At 42.4% G+C, this 19,319-nt stretch overlaps 2 protein-coding genes across 3 annotated transcripts; one reads left to right on the top strand and one right to left on the bottom strand.

Annotated features, from left to right (window-relative positions):
- Window positions 1-3,625: 3,625 nt before the first annotated feature.
- LOC147039638 (myoferlin-like) lies at window positions 3,626-16,870 on the top strand. Of its 2 annotated transcripts, XM_085903824.1 has the most exons (54): window positions 3,626-3,889; window positions 4,277-4,332; window positions 4,428-4,519; window positions 5,561-5,669; window positions 5,740-5,833; window positions 5,893-6,047; window positions 6,112-6,240; window positions 6,306-6,368; window positions 6,466-6,516; window positions 6,595-6,625; window positions 6,692-6,807; window positions 6,877-7,003; window positions 7,068-7,171; window positions 7,246-7,314; window positions 7,381-7,424; window positions 7,770-7,852; window positions 7,952-7,990; window positions 8,251-8,375; window positions 8,450-8,563; window positions 8,630-8,807; window positions 8,874-8,998; window positions 9,063-9,172; window positions 9,237-9,429; window positions 9,494-9,649; window positions 9,716-9,847; window positions 9,947-10,110; window positions 10,381-10,495; window positions 10,580-10,682; window positions 10,794-10,936; window positions 11,005-11,175; window positions 11,286-11,379; window positions 11,440-11,517; window positions 11,586-11,767; window positions 11,849-12,007; window positions 12,090-12,191; window positions 12,365-12,526; window positions 12,643-12,808; window positions 12,874-12,950; window positions 13,493-13,504; window positions 13,573-13,671; window positions 13,769-13,897; window positions 13,973-14,128; window positions 14,206-14,297; window positions 14,375-14,545; window positions 14,628-14,776; window positions 14,849-14,988; window positions 15,051-15,139; window positions 15,207-15,302; window positions 15,367-15,508; window positions 15,574-15,673; window positions 15,743-15,936; window positions 16,008-16,117; window positions 16,192-16,339; window positions 16,406-16,870. In XM_085903824.1, exons 1-54 carry the CDS (start codon window positions 3,802-3,804, stop codon window positions 16,442-16,444), a joined length of 6,165 nt encoding a protein of 2,054 aa, XP_085759950.1. In that variant the 5' UTR covers window positions 3,626-3,801; the 3' UTR covers window positions 16,445-16,870. The 2 variants fall into 2 exon arrangements, with proteins under 2 accessions (XP_085759950.1, XP_085759951.1); XM_085903825.1 differs by lacking the exon at window positions 7,952-7,990.
- Window positions 16,512-19,238, bottom strand: aarsd1 (alanyl-tRNA synthetase domain containing 1). Its single transcript, XM_085903841.1, has 12 exons — window positions 19,092-19,238; window positions 18,673-18,801; window positions 18,432-18,591; window positions 18,308-18,365; window positions 18,077-18,233; window positions 17,887-18,003; window positions 17,677-17,807; window positions 17,537-17,603; window positions 17,376-17,467; window positions 17,254-17,308; window positions 17,091-17,185; window positions 16,512-17,007 (listed from the first exon to the last, which is right to left on the bottom strand). Exons 1-12 carry the CDS (start codon window positions 19,128-19,130, stop codon window positions 16,869-16,871), a joined length of 1,239 nt encoding a protein of 412 aa, XP_085759967.1. The 5' UTR covers window positions 19,131-19,238; the 3' UTR covers window positions 16,512-16,868.
- Window positions 19,239-19,319: the final 81 nt, after the last annotated feature.

Raw genomic sequence — 19,319 nt, 5'->3', positions numbered from 1 at the left:
GTGTTGTTTTATTGGTCCTGGAGGAAAAACAAAGTGAGAAGACTTTTGCTAGCTAGATTAGAGCATGCATAGAAAGTGATTAGGTTGATATTTGCTGGAATTTATCTTGATCAGGCTTTTTGTGCGAAATGGAAACGTAGTAGTCGAAGGGAACACCCGCCCTGCCGTGTTGAGAGACTTATCATTTGCTAGCCATTCATTAAAGCTGAAATCTATAATATCATGATGTGATTTATATGTTTACACTGTTACAGTGAGGGGAAACTCGATCGGGTTGTTTTTTTTTTGTGTGCAAATGATGTTCTCGTCGAGAAACATTCTCATTAAAGCATTCCTTAAGTTTTCAGAGGATTTATTTTTTTATTTTTTACAAGGCCACAAAAGTCTCGACGGCTGGCACTCTCAGCCACAAAAGCAATGAAGAATAGCCCAGACAATGAAAAATATACCGATATTTCCCCCCCGTTCCACATCAATTGCACCTTAAATATAACTCATTCCGCTTGCTTCCTTTCTTCGCGGTCAACCAAGCACTCTGTAGCTTGGCACATTCCCTCCCTGACGACTTGATGGTTCCTTTTATAGCTGACCGCTGTTGGATGTGCACAAGCCTAAACGTGCACACATGGCAATTATTCATACAGACAAAATGTAAACTGACTTTGGTGAGATTTTTTTGTAAAAAATGCAGTAGAGTGATGAAGAAATGCTCTTTGTGGAATGGATTTTTTTTTTTTTTCTCCTCTTCTTCTGCACCTCCAGATGTACTTGACTCAGCCCGACAAACAATTCCTCTGGCTAAAAGATGATTAAAGGGGAACGCTGAGCTCGAGACCCGTTTGTTTGTGTGTGCTAAACATCTGTTGTTGCACAAAATAGTTCAACCTCAGGATAATCGAGCTCCTCGTTTCACGTCTGGCCTTGTCGTACCACTTCACCAGACTTCCTTGACGCCGATTCCTTGTTTGTTGGCATTGTGTGTGTGATTTTAGTCCGTTTTTAGCATTTACGACTTTGTTTACGACCACGATTGACCACCACGCACCATCTGAGGAACTTGTATAGCACTGGTGGCTCACACAGTTTACCCTCAGTGACCCCAATAAAAACACCAGTCAGGACATAGCGACATAGCTGTGGCTTACTGGAATGATACTGGTTCAGTCTCACAGCTGTTTTGGAAGTCCATCTGAACTTCTTTGCAGAGGATGTATTTTTATCATTCTCTGGAATCACCTTCAAAGCCTAACCCTCTGCAGAAATCTCAAAAAGTGCCTCCTTAAAATAGCTAAAATAAGAAGCTAATGAAAAACGGGTGTCGGACTTTTAAGAAAAATAAAAAGCAGCTTTAAGCTTCGAATGTGGCTGCAGGAGGAATATTTTTTTTCAAAGTTGGAGAGGAGAAGGTGTAACACAAGAGCGTGAGGTGATAAAGTATGCACAGCCAGACTGTCCAGCCTGTGTGTTTATATTGGCCTCATACATCAAGACGTGGGAGTGCATGGAAGTCCTCGAGGAAACTACTCCAGACTCGAACTTACTGTCTGTCTGACAAGAGCTCGATTTATTACAGACAAATTGTTGTAACGGCCTTGATTGCTCCAATGCGGCTCCAATGAGCCCGCTGTGAAAGGACAGAATTCTGATGAGTCAGCATGACCTGTCAACACCTGTCTCCTCCTTGCATCCTTTGTCTGTTTCCTGGATGGTGCAGTGGCAGGTCATCTTTTTGGATGCTACCGCTAAACTGGGCTCATTAGAGTGATGGGAGGGATGAGATGGCGCTGGAGAGCGGTACTGATTACATTACATAGAAAATGGATTGACCTGGCAGTATCAAATAGCTGAAGATGTAGCCAACTTGAAGCATGTGCGCTTACAAATGGAATCCGGAATCTGACGTTTCGGTGTTTGATAATAAAACCAAGAAGTTATGTCATAGTCCAATGAGAGTTGACCAGTGAAGTAAGGTCAGGATCACCCGTAGCGCCAGAACGCTTTGACAGAAGCCTCTCTGACCGCATTGTGGTCAGAGCTTTCCAAGAACACCGGCTTACTGTATAGATACAACAGTTAATATAAAATGAATATAAATATAAATATAAATATAAATATAAATATGAAATATAAATAACCGATATAGCCGATGGAGTATAGTAAACTTCTCAGCGCTCACTATCTTAAAAGCGATAGTGCGGGGCAAAAATACACATACACGTAAGACACTGGACTGAAAAAAAAAACGTGGATTTGACGGTGGGCGGCTGTTTTCAATTGTAGTGTCGCCCTCTTGTGGCTTGAAGTCTGAAGCGCATGCTTAAACCGTGAAATACAAATACAAATGCAAATGCAAATATAAATATAATAATATAATTATACTATAATTAAATATAAATAGTATGATTATACAATAATTATAATATAATATATAAAATATAATGTAATAATGATAAAATAATAAAACATATTTTTTATATAGTATAATATAATAATACAATAATAAAAAATAATTGTCATAATATAACCCTAGTATGAAACCCTACTTTGAAGCCCTGACCCTAATATAAACATGAACATAAATATAAATATAAATAACCGATATAGCCGATGTAGTATTGTAAACTTCTCAGCGATCACTATCTTAAAAGCGATAGTGCGGGGCAAAAATACACATACACGTAAGGCAATGGACTGAAAAAAAAAAACCTGGATTTGACGGTGGGCGGCTGTTTTCAATTGTAGTGTCGCCCTCTTGTGGTTTGAAGTCTGAAGCGCATGCTAAACCGTGAAATACAAATACAAATGCAAATATAAATATAAATATAATAATATAATAATATAATTATACTATAATTGAATATAAATTGTATAATTATACGATAATTATAATCTAATATATATAATATAATGTAATAATGATAAAATAATAAAACATATTTTATATAGTATAATATAATAATACAATAATTAAAAAAATACATAATAGTATGAAACCCTACTTTGAAGCCCTGACCCTAGTTTTAAACCCATGTTGAAACCCTAACCCCAGTTTTGTGTCCAATATTTTTTCTACATATTGACTTACTGCAGTACAAAATAAAATAAAATAAAATAAAAATATAACGCCCTTTTGTGGTTAGTCAGAATCGCATGATTAAACCATAATAAATTAAAATAATATAAATTAAATTAATAAGATGGCTATGGAGATGGATAGAAAGTACATTTTTATCAATGTCAAGCAATAAAAATAATATTTAAGTTTGTACATTTATATTCATCACACGTCTTTTTATTAAATATCCACCTTTTGCACCGATTGTTTTTTAAAACACATTTTTCAATGATATACAAAAAAGGTACACATCAAGGGTCGAAATGGTATTGAATTTCTATGGCCGCTAGATGGTGCTAAAATACAACATATTTGCTAAAACTTGGTAAAGTGAAGGTTTGTAGTTCATTTTTGTTTTGTGGTGGTTAAAGTCACCTTTCCAAAATTAATGGTTGATTTAAAAGGGTTATTTATTTGCAAGTTTAAATGAAGTTTGGTGTCAATGCCTCGCAGGATGGCAGCAGCTGCCCACTATTTGTCTCTTGCCACTCATGATAATTACACGCCCGTGGTCCGCCCTCATTTCCACTTCCTAACGCTGCACTTAAAAATCAACTTTTGTCTGCGTCTCGGACGCGTCTGTGAAGATGCCAGGGTTGATCATTTTGCATGGGATTGTGCATTTCACTCATTAAACAACCTTTGTGGGCTTTTTTTTCCTTTTCTTTTTGTCAAACTGGATCATCATGTTGCGGATTTTGGTTGAATCAGCTGCAGGGCTCTCCAAAAAGAAAATTGGAACTCCTGATCCTTTCACGACAGTAGTGTTTAAAGGTAAATGTCTTTTATTATAAATAGAAATTGTTAAATTGAATGAAGTGTAGCATTTGACGTAGGAATAAAGTCATCTGAAAACAAACGCGTGTATCTTAATTCCCAGGGAGATGAAAAATGCCATTTTGGAATGAGATAACTTATAAATGTCTGTCAAGTTGGGTCATAACTCTCATAGTAAAACAAATCGAGATCATCCAGGGGTAAAATGGCAGTTACCTATAGTCTGCAGGTGTGGCTTTTCTTCCTCTTCTTTTATGCTTCCCCTTATGAGGCAACAACTGCATTTCACTTGTTGCATCCAAAATGATTTCTAAAAAGGACATTTGGAGAGGCACTGCTAGTGTTTTTTGTGTTTTTAATTTCTCATTGGCCTCTTCTTTTCAGATGAAAAGAAAAAAACAAACACCATTGACAATGAGGTGAATCCAGTATGGAACGAGGTAAATGTTTTATATATGTTTTTTTTTTTTTTGCTTTTACAGTCAGATCTTATTTGTATGGCGATTCACTGCTGTCTTTTCATCTTACCTCGCAGGTCCTTGAGTTTAACCTGAATGGATCCGCACTCGAACCCAACTCCCACCTTGATGTGATTGTGAAAGACTCTGAGACCTTTGGAAAAGATAAGTACGTTTTAGTTCTTTGTTTTGACCTTTGTTAGTCAAGAAATGGATCAGCTCGACTGGAGCATTATGTGCTGAATAAGCAAAAAAAAAAACAATAGTTTGCTGGCTGCCTCTGCCCCCTCACGCCCCGCTTGTCATGCCGAGACTTGCCGAGCCGTGTGGGACGCCTGATCGCGATTGGGCAACACGACGGATGAATCGTTGCTTGTGCGCTCAGTTGGCGAGGATGGGGCAAATTCTCTCCAATCATGTCTGGACAACATGACATGAGCAACAAGAAGCAGCTCGTGGTTGAAAATGCAGAATCACATATGGGATGAATTCAGAGCAGCCGCAAAGAATGTTTCCTCTGGCTTACTAATTACTGCCGTACAACTTTTGAGCTTGTGAACTGATTTTTTTTTCTTCTTCTTTGCATGTCTTTGACTAAGTTCCCCCCCCCCCCCCCCTTCCCTTTATGCATGTGACAGTCCAAACTAAGGGAGGAGCTTTTAGCAAATGTCTCCAGTGTGAGTCCACGTTGAGCAAAGTTTTCCACTGGCGCGTCTGACACATTCCCCAAAGATGTATGCAGTCATAGCACAGGGTTCCCCTCATCCCTTCCCCCACCCCTCCCCTCCTGTCTTGAGTAGTTTTCCAGAATCTATTTTTGTGCTCATGGCAACGCTAAAAAGAATTGAGTGGGGGGGGGGGGGGGGCAATGCGTGCCCTCTGGACTGATTCGATTTTCCAAATTGGAAGCAGCACTGACGTGATTAGCAGATTCCTTCAGTGATTATCTTAACAGGTTAATAACAAGTCAAGATGCTCTACTAAACTCTACTGGAATTGTCAATGAAATGTTTACTGGCTTCTGTTTCTGCCTTTGTTTACCTCAGGAGGCGGGGCTTGTTAGCTCAGGGCAGTGACCTTAATTGTTTGTCAATGACGTTTTTGAGCACACATTGGGCATTTCATGACTTGCATTTATATTGGCTGGCTAGAGTTTACTCGGCACAGGAAATCAGTGCTGAGATGTGATATATATCTTTTTTTGGGTTAGATTCATCGGATCAACGAGAATTCCTTTGAGAGAACTTGCCTCAAGTCAACTTCGATCACTTCCGGTCAAAAATGCGCATTTGCTTGATGAGAATGGCCACAATATCGGTGTAAGTACATCTGACCTTGTTTAGTACGACGTCACTCGTGGAATATAAAAACAAGATTGCTTCCCTGCAGGCGACGATGAACCTCGTGGTCAACTATGACCCGCCACCCAATGCCAACCCAAATGCAGAAGAATCCCATGATGGCGATTCCACCGTGGATTCCGGTATGTTCGACGACAGTACTTGATTTTAGGGTAGCACCCTAATGTACGTGACCGTCGAGGTGGTGGAGAGCAAGGCGACGAGACGGCACCCGACGGGACCCCGAGCGGTTCCGCCGCCGGCCCATCTGCTCCCGGGCTGTCGTCGAGCCTCCGCAGGCGGATTGCAAAGTCACAGAACAGACACCGGCTCATCAATAAACCTCAGGACTTCCAGGTAACTTAGACTGTGAGTTTATTTTTTTTATATGAAGTCCACTCACCTCGATGGTGTCCATCAGATCCGCATCCGTATCATCGAGGCCCGTCAGTTGCCAGGCAACAACATCAAGCCGGTGGTCAAGGTTCAGGTGTGCGGACAGACGCACAGGACGAGAATCAAGCGGGGGAACAACCCCTTCTTTGATGAGGTAATTAATAGTTTTTTTTTTCCCCCTTAATTGGTCAGGTTTTAAGCATTTAACACTTTTTGCAGATGTTTTTCTATAACGTCCACATGCTTCCATCAGACTTGTTTGAACAGAACATCAGTTTTCGGGTAAGTAGGTAGACCAAAATGAGCATAACTGAGAAGGAATGTCATTACATTTTTTTATTTTAATTGAGCTGTGGACTTTTTTAATGCCTCCCTGCAGGTTTATAATTCCTACTCTCTGCGGGCCGACAGTCTCATGGGAGAATTTAAGGTACTGTTGTGAATTGATGCCCATTCATGGGCGAGTCGTTTGGAAATGTATCTCATCTCTTTTGGTCTTGTTACACAGTTTGACGTTGGCTATGTTTACGATGAAGCAGGTGAGCTTGTGGCAAAAAAACGGTGTCATCCATCTATTCGGGAACTAATTCCATTTTTTGCTGTAGGCCACTGCGTCATGAGGAAGTGGTTACTTCTGAATGATCCCGATGATTCCAGCTCTGGAGCTAAAGGATACCTGAAAGTCAGCCTTTTTGTGGTCGGGATTGGCGACGAGCAACCGGTAAGAAGAAGAAAAAAACAACAACCTAGTTCTATGTTTGTATTGTAAACAAATGTATTGCTCATACAGTCGGAGAAGAGAGAAGCAAATGACGACCAAGACGACATCGAAAGCAACCTGCTGCTTCCGGCTGGCGTCACTCTCCGATGGGCCACGTTGTCACTCAAAGTATTTCGTGCGGAGGACATTCCTCAAAGTAAGATACCTTGCAGATTCCTCTTCCAATTCAACCTGAGCAAGAACTCGAATGTCACTTTTAGTGGATGATGCCTTCATCCAGTCATTGAAGGGGGTTTTTGGAGGAAATGAAAATAAGAAGAACCTGGTGGATCCCTTCATAGAGGCTCGTTTTGCGGGCAAAAAGGTTCCTCTTCCTTCATCTTTCATTTTCATGCATTTATCAAGGATACTTATGACACCTCTTTCTTTCCTATGCAGCTCTGTACTCAAATTATAGAAAGAAATGCAAACCCAGAGTGGAACCAAGTGTTGAATCTTCAAGTCAAGGTGATTTAATTGAACATCCCAATAGCGACGTCAAGATGTAATCGTGTTTGACGTCTTCTCTCGTAGTTCCCTTCCATGTGTGAGCGCGTGAAACTGACAGTGTTCGATTGGTGAGTCCAAAACGCTTATGCCGCTACATGCTAACGGGAAGTTTTAGCACGCGCTATTTCCGCGCTCCATCACCAGCTGTATGAGAATTATGTGGCCTGTGAGTCAGCCTGCTCCGGCCCCTCCCTTCCCTTTGGAATAACAAAATCCGTAATCCTGTTGGCACTGTCTTCCTGCTCTTTATCAACACTTTGTACTCCCCGAGCGAACAATATATCAGATAAGGCAGGTCCAGGAAAGCGACATGGAGGAAGTGATTCTGAAAAAATATTTTTTGTATGACAAAATTCACCTCTATTAGCTTCACGCATGAATGTGAGCGCTGATCCGCGTGCTAATGACTTCAGGGATCGCGTGACTGGGAACGATGCTGTCGGCACCACATACCTCAACTTGGCCAAAATCGCCTCCTCCGGGGGTGAAATAGAAGGTATGGCGAATGAATTATTTTGCACCAAAATCTAGCACCACTGACTTCTAAATAGTGGTTTTTTTTTTGTTTTTTTTTTTGTCTTTCGTCCTGGAATAGAGGAACGTGCGGCAAATGCGGAATTGTCGTCATATGAAGGTTCACCTGTGCTTTATTTTGCTGTGTTGCATGTTTGCTATTATCATGCAGGCCGTGCCTGCGCTGCCCCTGCCCCCCCCCCCCCCCCCCAACTCCGCCACTGCTCAAACATAATTGTTGTTGTTGTGCACTTTTGTCCCTCCCCCCCTCCCTTTCCTGATCCAGAGCTGCCTTCCCTGCTTACTAACAAGCATTTCACCGCCTACTAACAAACTGCATATTAAAATCCAAGGCTAAATTCTGTTTGTATCTATACAAAGCGGCAACAGGAGAGTCCGAGGTTGGTTTTCTGCCCGTCTTTGGTCCCTGCTACATCAACCTCTACGGCAGCCCCAGAGAGTTCACCGGACTACCAGATCCTTATGAAGATCTGAATTTGGGAAAGGTTATTTTTGGACAAGAGCTCATTTCAATACACTTGAATTACTTCTAACTTTTTTTTTTTTTTTTTTTGGTCAGGGTGAAGGAGTGGCCTACAGAGGTCGGGTCTTGGTGGGAATGTCCACTAAGTTAGAAGGCAAAGTTGACAAAGCAGTAGACAGCATCTCCAATGATGACATCTTGGTAGTACAGGTAAGAGTAAAAGATACAAAAGGAAGTCTGAGAAAACTTATTTGCTGTTTGAATCTCCTACATCAGAAGTACCAGAGGAGAAGGAAGTACTGTCTCTGTGCAGTCTTCCACAGTTCTTGCATGATCCAGGAACCAGGCGAGCCAATTCAATTTGAAGTCAGCATCGGTAACTATGGCAACAAACTGGACAATACCTGCAAACCGCTGGCCTCCACCACTCAGTATAGCTGTGCAGTGTTTGATGGTGAGTGAGACGCAATTTGGACAATTAAATGTTTTTTTTTTTTTTAACAGCGTGTTGTGTTTGAAGGTAACCACTACTATTACTTACCATGGGCGGGCACTAAACCGGTCGTTGTGGTCACCTCATTCTGGGAGGACATCAGCCACCGCATGGATACCATTAATACCATCCTCTACATCTATCACCGCTTGGTAATACTCCATTTTCTTCTCAATTAAAAAAAATCCCGTTTTTTTGAGCTCACTCTCGTTACAGCAATCTAACCTGGAAGTCTTCAGAACGGCCGTTTCTGCTAAAACACCCGAAAATCAATTGTCTGGTGTGTGGGTGAAGTTGCTGAGTCAGCTGATTGAAGACCTAGAAAAGTACGTCAATGATGGGGAATCAATCATGTCTGCACAAAAACCTCACATTTTCTCCTTGATCTAGTTTCCCAACACCGGTTCTGGAGGGTCGCTCAAACCTGACCTCCCTGGACATCCAACTCAAGAAACTCCGAGATAGTGGCTTGAAAAGCATCAATCAAGCAGCCAGACGCATGAGAGAAGAAGCTCAGGACATTCCCGAAACTTTACCCGACATCGAGTCATGGGCGGATAAACTTGCGACGCTTGCCGAAGAGGTGAAAGCATGAGTGAGTTTAATTTTCAACCTCTGGTGTTAAGCTTCACTTTTTATACCTTCAGCCCCAAAACAGCATGCCTGACGTTATCATCTGGATGCTCCGCGGTGAAAGGAGGGTGGCCTACAGCCGCATCCCAGCTCATAAAATCCTCTTCTCCACATACAGTGAGCAAGCTTGCGGGCAACACTGTGGCAAAACCCAGACTATCATTTTAAAGGTACTGTTCAAATATTAGCTTGCCTGGGTCTCTCCTGTCCGACCGAGTCTATCGTGTTCCTCTCAGTACCCCATGGACAAAAGCAGAGGTTTGAAGGTGCCCGTTCAGATCCGAGTCAACATGTGGATGGGTTTGTCTGCGCACGAGAAGAAGTTCAACTCTTTCTCCGAGGGGACTTTCAGTGTGTTTGCAGAGCTGGTAGGTTCATTTCAATAAAAGGCTAAGCTAACTTGGCCTACAGAAATTTTAGAATGAAACTGAGCCACGGGTGGCTTTCTTTTTTTTTGCTTTACGCAGTACGAGAACCAAGCCAGTATGTTTGGAAAGTGGGGAACCACGGGACTGGTGGGGCGCCATAAATTCTCTGACGTAACAGGCAACCTCAAACTGAAGAAGGAGTACTTCATGCCGCCCAGAGGATGGGAGTGGGAGTCGGACTGGTTCATTGACCCAGAGAAAGCGTGAGTTCAACCCAGGAAAAAAAAAAAAAAAAAAGTTCCACTGCTTGCACAATGTTCATTTATTAGGCTCATTTTTCTCCGCTCTGCAGAGGAAATGAGTTGGCCGTTTGTTTACATTCCTCTCGTGCCACATTTATAGAGAAAATAACTCTTGCCGGGAAGGTGAAAGGGTTCCGTTTCCCGAGCTTGTACCCCCAATTTAACAATATCTGTCGAAGGAAAGCAAAAAGATGAATGTGACCTAATTTAAAAAAATGTTTGTGTTGGAAGTCTCTTAACAGAGGCAGACGCAGGACACACTGAATTCATGGATGAGGTTTTCCAAAATGAAACCCGCTTCCCCGGCGGAGAGTGGAAGGCGGCCTCCGAGCCTTTCACAGACGTGGTGAGGAAAGCGCAAACATGCAAATATGTCGGGAAGCTGTCAAGTGCACACACGAAGGTTGATTTGTGTGTTGTTGTTGGGCAGAATGGCGAGAAGAGCCGGAATCCGGGCGAGTTTGAATGTCCTCCTGGTTGGGCGTGGGAGGACGAGTGGACAGTTGATGACAACAGAGCTGTGGATGATCAAGGTGCCGAAATTGAAATTTGATTAAGAAAAAACAAACAAATACATTAAGCAAATATTCAAATTTCTAACTGGTCTGAAAATTAGAGAAAAAATACTTTTGTTTTTTCCACAGGATGGGAATACGGCCTGACTATTCCCCCAGAGGACAAGCCTCGATCTTGGGTGCCGGCAGAGAAGGTGTACCACGTCCACCGTAGACGACGGGTGGTTCGGCCTCGCAGGAGAGCCGCACTTCCCCCGGGCGCGTCCGCTGAGGTCAGCACTTTCTCACCGTCACACAGTTTTTAGAAAAGGGATCGCCCAACATGCTACTTTCCCCACAGAAGCAAGACCACGGCGATCCAGAGGGTTGGGAATTCTCTTCCCTGATCGGCTGGAAGTTCCACAGGAAGGAACGGTCGTCGGATACGTTTCGCCGGAGGCGCTGGAGGAGAAAAATGGCGCCGGAAGACCGCTTGGGGGCGTCTGCTATTTTCAAACTGGAGGGTGCACTGGTAGGTAGTTTTGTCTAATCCAGTTCTAGTCTTAAATATTGACTTAAGTATTAAGTGTGAACAGCCGTTGGCATTTTCCCCTCAGCAGTTTTGTTGATTTTACTTTGCAGGGAGTTGATACGGACGAAAAAGAGAAAAGCTCCAAAGGCGACGTCACCAAGATGTTTGGTGCTAACACACCCACCGTGTCCTGCTCCTTAGAAAGTAAGTGGACAGCATATGAGAGCAAATGAAATTGTTAACCCCCCCCCCCTCCTCCTTCAGGGTCATGCGTGTATCACCTGCGTGTTTACGTCTATCAAGCAAGAAACATGACATCTATGGACAAAGACAGTTTTTCTGGTACGTCGCTAATGTTTGCCGTCATAAATTGTCCCAATCTGCGGTCATAATACATTTTCGCTTCACAGATCCATACGCCCACGTGTCCTTCCTGCATCTAAGTAAAACGACAGAGAAGCTCCGTGCGACTTTAAACCCAACCTGGGACCAAACTCTCATTTTCAACCATGTGGAAATTCACGGAGACCCAAAGGCTCTTGCGGAACATCCACCGGATGTTGTCATCGAGTTCTACGACCATGACCAAGTGGTAACGCCACACAAAGAGAATCATTTAGTCAATCCCGCCTGAGGAAATGTTTTTCCATAAACGAGATTTGTAACCGTCTAGGGCAAGGATGAGCTGCTGGGTCGATGTATTTGCGCTCCATTGGTCAAGTTGAATCCCAGTATGGATCAGGTGCCCAAACTTCTATGGCACCCCATCATGCAGGGGGGGCGTGAGGAAGGGGAGGCACTGGTGGCCGCTGAACTTATCCTCAAAGATAAGGTCTGCATCTGAACTTGATCATTTTAATAAAGGACATTTATTCTCATCTTGATTTGATGATCTGCTTTCTCTCTCTCTCCAGTCAGGAGACTCAGATCTTCCTCTTGTCCCCCCCAAAAGGGCGGAAAACCTCTACATGGTTCCACAGGGCATCCGACCTGTTGTGCAACTCACTGCCGTGGAGGTCAAATTTATTTATTTATTCATTATTTTCATATTGTTTTCATTTTAATAAATTGTTTTACATTTTACATGCATACATTTTAATTAAATGTTAATGTTTAGTTTTTTCAAATATTTAAATGTTTATTTTGAAATATTTTCTTATTTATTTGTATTTGGAATTGTTGCATGCAGATTCTCGCATGGGGTCTGAGGAACATGAAGTCCTATCAACTGGCCACAGTGTCCTCTCCCAGTCTGGTGGTGGAGTGCGGCGGGCAAAGAGTGGAATCCACAGTCATCAGGAACATAAAAAAGAGCCCCAACTTTCCAAGCTCGGTCCTCTTCATCAAAGTGGTAACCACTTTGGATTTCATCCTTGAAGAAATTCCGTCAACATATCATTTGTCAAGTCAACAATGAGCCAAACCTGGTTCAAACATTACCAACTCATTTAATTCCCATCCTTCCAGCTTCTACCTAAGGATGAGATGTACACACCTCCCATTGTGCTGAAGGTGATTGACCACCGTCCATTCGGCAGGAAACCAGTGGTGGGCCAGTGCACCATCACCTCGCTGGAGCAGTTTCGTTGCGACCCATATGTCATCAAGGCCGAGGGAGCCATGGCGTCCAAAAGTGAGGAGACAAAATAATTCTCCAATACTGGACAGAATGACCCAAAAAAATAATAATTCTTGCAGTGGCCCTCATGGCAGCGACTCCTTCCAGACAAATCTCTATCAAAATGGAAGAAACTAGACTCCTATTAGAATCCCAGGTAGGTAATATTAAGAATATTTCATCATCTCTTCTAATAATTTGAATCAACGTTTGGACTAAAAAGTCATAATTTGACGTGCAGAGTCAAATTTGACATGTGATGTCACTCTGGCTTGCAGTTCATGTGCAGCATGTCAGATGCTGTCAGCAAAATGACTCCCCTTCCCTCCCACTTTGTATGTATGAAGACTAGATGTTGCTTTTGTCGCTCAGTCTCAAAGCTGGACACTAATGACACTGGAAAGCTGAGAAAGCACAGCTCTAATGATGTCACAATGCCATTAATAGATAACGCTTGTTTGCCATCTGTTCTTTTGTTCTTTTATTCATCGCATCTAACGAGCACAGAAAATGAATTCCAGGCTTGGATGTTTTTATCAGCAGCACAGAAAAAAAAGAAAAAACAATGTGCTGTTAACACAAATGTGCTGTTTTGTCGCCCTCTTGTGGTTAACTTGAAAACTGCAAATCACGCACCACTTTTTTTTCAAGAAACGTTTATTTAATAATAATAAAAATGACTTTCTCTTTTATTCACAGCACGTGGAAAAGGTAAGTAAGTGTTTATTTTATTTTCAAATTGAGAATAAATTGATTGTAAAAGTCAATCCACTTTGTAGGAAAAGCAGACGGTGGATTGGTGGAGTAAATTCTACGCTTCAGTGGGAGAAAATGAGAAATGTGGCCCTTATCTCAAAAAAGGATATGACACCCTCACAGTAAGTTTCAAATAGTTTGGTTTCTCAAGCTATTGATGAATTAGAAGCTTTCTGGATAAACAATCTTTGATTTCATTATCTTGGATTATTTTCTTAGGTGTACGACCAAGAACTAGAAGATATTTCCCAATTTGAAGGACTGACAGACTTCTGCAGGACTTTCAAACTGCAGCGAGGCAAAAACGAGGACGGCGACGATGATCCGAGTGTGGTCGGGGAGTTCAAGGTACTTTGACACATTTACACGTCGAAAGAAAAATGAAACTTCTAAACAGTGAGGTCCGTCTTCTTGCGCCCGCAGGGCTCGTTTAAAGTTTACCCGTTGCCAGACGACCCCGGTATCACCCCTCCTCCCCGGCAGTTTCGAGAACTGCCAGATAGCGGCCCTCAGGAGTGTCTGGTTAGGATTTATGTGGTCCGGGCCATCAATCTGCAGCCTAAAGACAATAATGGCAGAGTGAGGATCAATTAACAATAAAATCTTTTTTTTTTTTTACAATGCTGTTAACTCAATGTGTTAAACTTTTCCTGTAGTGTGACCCCTACATGAAGATCTCCCTGGGAAAGAACACACTAGATGACCGAGACCATTACCTCCCCAACACAACCAATCCTGTGTTTGGACGGTAGCTGATTAGCATAATTAGCATTCATGTGACATAATCCCGCAGAGGATTAAAGCACAATATTTTTATTGCCGTAGGATGTTTGAGACGAGCTGCTTCCTACCCCAAGACAAGGATTTGAAAATCTGCGTCTACGACTACGACCTCCTGAGTCGTGACGAAAAAGTCGGGGAGACCGTGATTGACCTGGAGAACCGTTTCCTGTCCCGTTACAACTCCTACTGCGGCCTGCCGCAAACCTACTGCACGTATGGCAACCAAGCCCAAAATTGTTTTCATACGTGAAACAAAATTTGGTGTAGATATCAACTGTTGTGTTTTCACTGTCAGTTCTGGAATCAACCAATGGCGGGACCAGCTGAAGCCGTCTGAGATCTTGGACAACCTCGCTCGTCTGAAAGGCTTTTCCAAACCGAGGAGTGAGGACAACGGCACTTCGCTCAGCTTCAACGGGAAAGAATACACACTAGCTCAATTTGGTAAGAAATTTTTTTTTTTGTCTTGTCTCATGGCTGTTCCAAAAGACTACATGGACTTGTTTCTCCTTCCAGAGGGCAAAAAGGAGATTCATGAACACTTGGGTCCGCCTCGTGAGCGTCTGTGTCTGCACATCCTACGAACGCAGGGACTTGTACCTGAGCATGTGGAGACCAGGACTCTTTATAGCAGCTTCCAGCCTAATCTGTCCCAGGTTTGTCCAGATTCAATGTCCACATGATGTCCCCGTACCAACCTGTCCATTTGTGCGGACAGGGAAGGCTTCAAATGTGGGTCGACATTTTTCCCAAGAGCATGGGCGTACCCGGGCCGCCCTTTGACATCACCCCACGCAAAGCCAAGAAGTGAGCATCTCTAAAAATCATCTACTGAATCACGCCATCAAACCTAACCAATTTTTTTACATTTCAGGCATTTCCTGCGCGTGGTTATTTGGAACACGACAGATGTGACGCTGGATGAAACGAGCGTCACCGGAGAGCACATGAGCGACATTTACGTCAAGGGGTACGGTTATTTATTTACATTCTTAAAAACTCTTTAAAGAGTCAAAATGAATGATTTGTCGCAGTTGGATGGCAGGGATGGAGGAGGACAAGCAGAGGACGGACGTCCATTACAGGTCTCTCGACGGGGACGGCAACTTCAACTGGAGGTTTGTTTTTGAATTCGACTACCTTCCCGCAGAACAACTCTGCCTCGTCTCCAAAAAGGTGAGCCCCCCCCCCCTTCCAGGTTTAGACCTCGACAAAAAAAACAATTCTATTTGTTTCAATAGGAGCATTTTTGGAGTCTGGATAAAACCGAGTTCAGGATCCCGCCCAAGCTGAGTATTCAGATATGGGACAATGACAAATTCTCGCTGGATGATTATCTCGGTGAGTCAATGGGAAACATTGTTGGAGTGAAGTAATTCTTCAATGATGCGTTTTTGGTTTGGATCCCAGGAACACTGGAGCTCTATTTGCACAACTTGATTCCACCTGCAAAGACGCCAGAAAAGTGTACGCTATCCATGATGGATGAGGTGGACGTAGACGTGCCGCACAAGCCTGAAGCTGCCAAGTGTCTGTTTACACAGAAGTCCGTGAGAGGCTGGTGGCCGTGTTCTATTGAGCAAAATGGGCTCAAGGCCCTGGGGGTGAGTGAGGATGAACAAAATGACACCAGATCTCATATCGGGTCCAAAAATGGGATGTTTTGTGTCCGTAGGGCAAAGTCGAGATGACTTTGGAAATTGTGAGTGAGGCTGATGTGGATGAAAAACCAGCAGGAAAAGGCAGAGATGAACCTAACATGAACCCTAAACTGGACTTTCCTAAGTAAGAACTCACTTTTTTTTTTTTTTTTTAAATGACTTTTTTCTCACGAACGCCATTTTGTAAAACACCAACAGGCGACCTGAAACTTCCTTCTTCTGGTTTACCAACCCATGCAAGACCATGAAGTTTATTGTGTGGCGACGTTTCCGGTGTCTCTTTATCGGACTCATCATTCTCACCATCCTGCTCCTCTTCCTCGCCATCCTGCTCTACTCTCTACCGGTAAGATTTAGATGATAGCCGAACTTTGTGCTTTGACTTATGTTATATTTCTTTAACCTTTTCCAGAACTACATCTCGATGAAAATAGTAAAGCCACTACAATAAAGAGGATGAGGTGTACTTGACGTGTAAAGGACGACGAGAACGTCAAAAGTATCAAAATGCAGTAATGTTATTTTTTTTTTAATATATATATATATATATATATATATATACAAAACGTGTGACTGGGAAGGGACACTTGTTTTGCACTCTTTCAATATTTCAATATTCAGCTACACACAGAAAGGTGATTGACTTTTCCCCACACTAGCCTCACTCAATTGGTTCTATTATTTAAAAAAAACACACCATAAAATCACATGTCAAGCGTTTTAAATTAGAAATATTAAAGAAAATTACATTGAACAACATCTGACAACATTGTGCTCCTACCTTAATCAGCTACAAACACATTTTTTTTTACATATTGCCGCAAATGTTATTTTCTTTGTATTACTGTTGTTGTAAATAAACGATTAAATTGGATTTATTCTTCTTGTGAGTTCTGTTGCTTGCAGTGTTGTTGCAATAAAGCTTCCGCCTCCGCTCTTCGGGCAAGGCTGTTAGCTTTGCCTTGGAAGCGGCCATTTTTTCCGGCTCCCTTCCCTTGAAGCAGCTCCAGCAACCTGGGCAGAGGAAAAAGATGGATAAAATATCATATTGTGTAATCTGTAGGATTTTATTTATTTTTTTTCTTCCCCCTCCGTACCGTGATCCCATTTGCGCCACTTGCTCGCTGGGTCCAGCCAGCAGAAACAAACCTGGCCCCTTTTCCTCTCCTACAGTCAGGAAAACCAAAGTTTCCTGAGAATAGTCAAGAGAGAATATTAATTGACCATTCAATACCAAAAAATGACATTTTGCATTCTTACCTGAGTGTCTATTTCATTGGCAATGATGTTCATGAACTCATTGTCTCCTTCTTTTCTATGAATGAGTGAGGACACCATTTAGTAAGCAACACTCGCTAATGTGGAAAATTAGCACCTCTTACTTGTGCAAAGTGAAAAAATTCCCTCTGTGCGGATCATTCTTAAAATTGTGAGCGACGAGGAGGGCCATATCCCGAAGTAGGCTCAAGTTGGTCTACAAGGAAAATAAAAAAACAATTTTACAAAAACATCCAAAGATAAAAAGCAATAAATATTGGCTCACTTTCTGCACAAGCTTCAGTGACTTCTGCAACTTGTCCACAGCGTCAACGTGTTCATCAGGGCCAGTTCTGTTGATGAGAAGTAAGTACAAATCTTTTATTATTTAAATTGAACACAAATAAACTTTGACATGCAGCTTACTTGAGAAGAGCCACCAAAGAGCGCTCGGTGCTGTAGCTTTTCTCTGCGTATTTCAGCACCCTATTTCCCACCAAGAATATCAAGTTGGTTTTATTTTTCTTCCCTTTCTCTGTGCCCAGGAGTTTAATTACCTAAAAAAAAAAAATCATTCCCCCTTGAAGTTATGCTAACAAAGTCTAAACTAAAATATTTCCAAGTGTTTTCATGTACCTGCAAGTGACTGAGGTTGGACACGTGCGTTCCGCAACACATGTTGGCGTCGACTCCCTCGATATCAACTACTCGAATTGGCCACGCGTGGTCGTCCGGCAATCCTCGACTCCTCACCTGCATAGTACACGTAGCGCATAAACACTCACTGGCTTCAACACACACACAAAATAGTCAATTTAGCACTGACCTTTTCCATTTCAGGGCTGTCTTTATAAAGTAGCTTAACATTTACTGGGATGTGAGCTCTGATCTTCTCATTGGCAGCTTCCTCCAGCGCTCGGACTTGGGCTGCTTGAACAACCGGAGTGTTCAGTTCAATGGTGCTTTTCTGACGCCCCAGCTCCCTGATAACAAAGATATGGGTGAGTACAGCAAAATTGTATCCATACAGCCTTACAATAAAGTGTTCTGAACATACCAAGATGTGGTCATGTAGCCAAACATGGTTTCTGCCAAGGCTGTGATGAGATGTTGTCCTAAAAGAATAAAGAAAATGCTTATTAGTGTAAAGAGTACTCTGGGAGAGTATTTGGGAGGCGCACCTGAGTGTTGTTGCATGTGGTCAAACCTCCTCTCCCAGTCCACCTTCACTTGCACCTCCTGACCCACCTCCAGGGGCGAGGTCAAAAAGTGAGCTGCATCTTGTCCTTGCCTGGTCACCCTCAAAACAGGGATGTCCGCTATCAGCCCATAGTCATCCGGCTGGTGGAGGAAAAGATAAAAAGCTGCAAATATTTTGCTGGTGTTTGTGTCCTGTCCTTAGATATCCAAAATCATACATACCTGGCCGCCTCCCTCAGGAAATAAGATGGTATCTTGCAGCTTCACAGTGAATCCACTCACGTTTTCTTTCTTTCCACCGATTTCCAGCTTGAGCTCCGATGGGGAGCAGGAAGCTACAGTTGTGACAAACTAAGTGAAAAACATCAATTAAAATCTGGACCTGCAAAAACAAATCTAATATAATAATGTAATATTGTCATGTGCAGTGTTGGGAAGTAAAATAAAAAAAATAATTTATTTTCTACGTATCTGTACTTTTTACGAAAACAGCAACTTCGTCCCAACTGTAATAATATTATTACAATACAATGCTATCACTACGCTAGCAACTGTGCTAACCGGTTATGCATAGAAAATAGTGTTGGTGTTATTATTTAAAGCAATAAAGCGTTAACATATCACCATAGGCATGTTCTTACCTCTTTCATGTAGCAGTCCCTCTGACATTGGAAAGCCATATTGACTTATTTTTGGAGAAAAACAGTAAATGATGAGAAACGAAAAGGTTACGGTGAGTGTGAAGCTAGGTCGCTGACATTTATGTACGGGTAGCGGGAAGGTCAAAGTTAACAAAAGCGATTCTTTGATTCTGGCAAAAATTACATTATCAAAGCAAAATAAATGATTATAGATTGAACGCATTTCAA

This window comes from Syngnathus leptorhynchus, chromosome 22 (assembly GCF_054491065.1).
Source record: "Syngnathus leptorhynchus isolate UIUO chromosome 22, UIUO_Slep, whole genome shotgun sequence".
In the NCBI taxonomy this organism is placed as follows: Eukaryota; Metazoa; Chordata; class Actinopteri; order Syngnathiformes; family Syngnathidae; genus Syngnathus; species Syngnathus leptorhynchus.
This window is presented reverse-complemented; position numbering and strand designations above follow the sequence as displayed.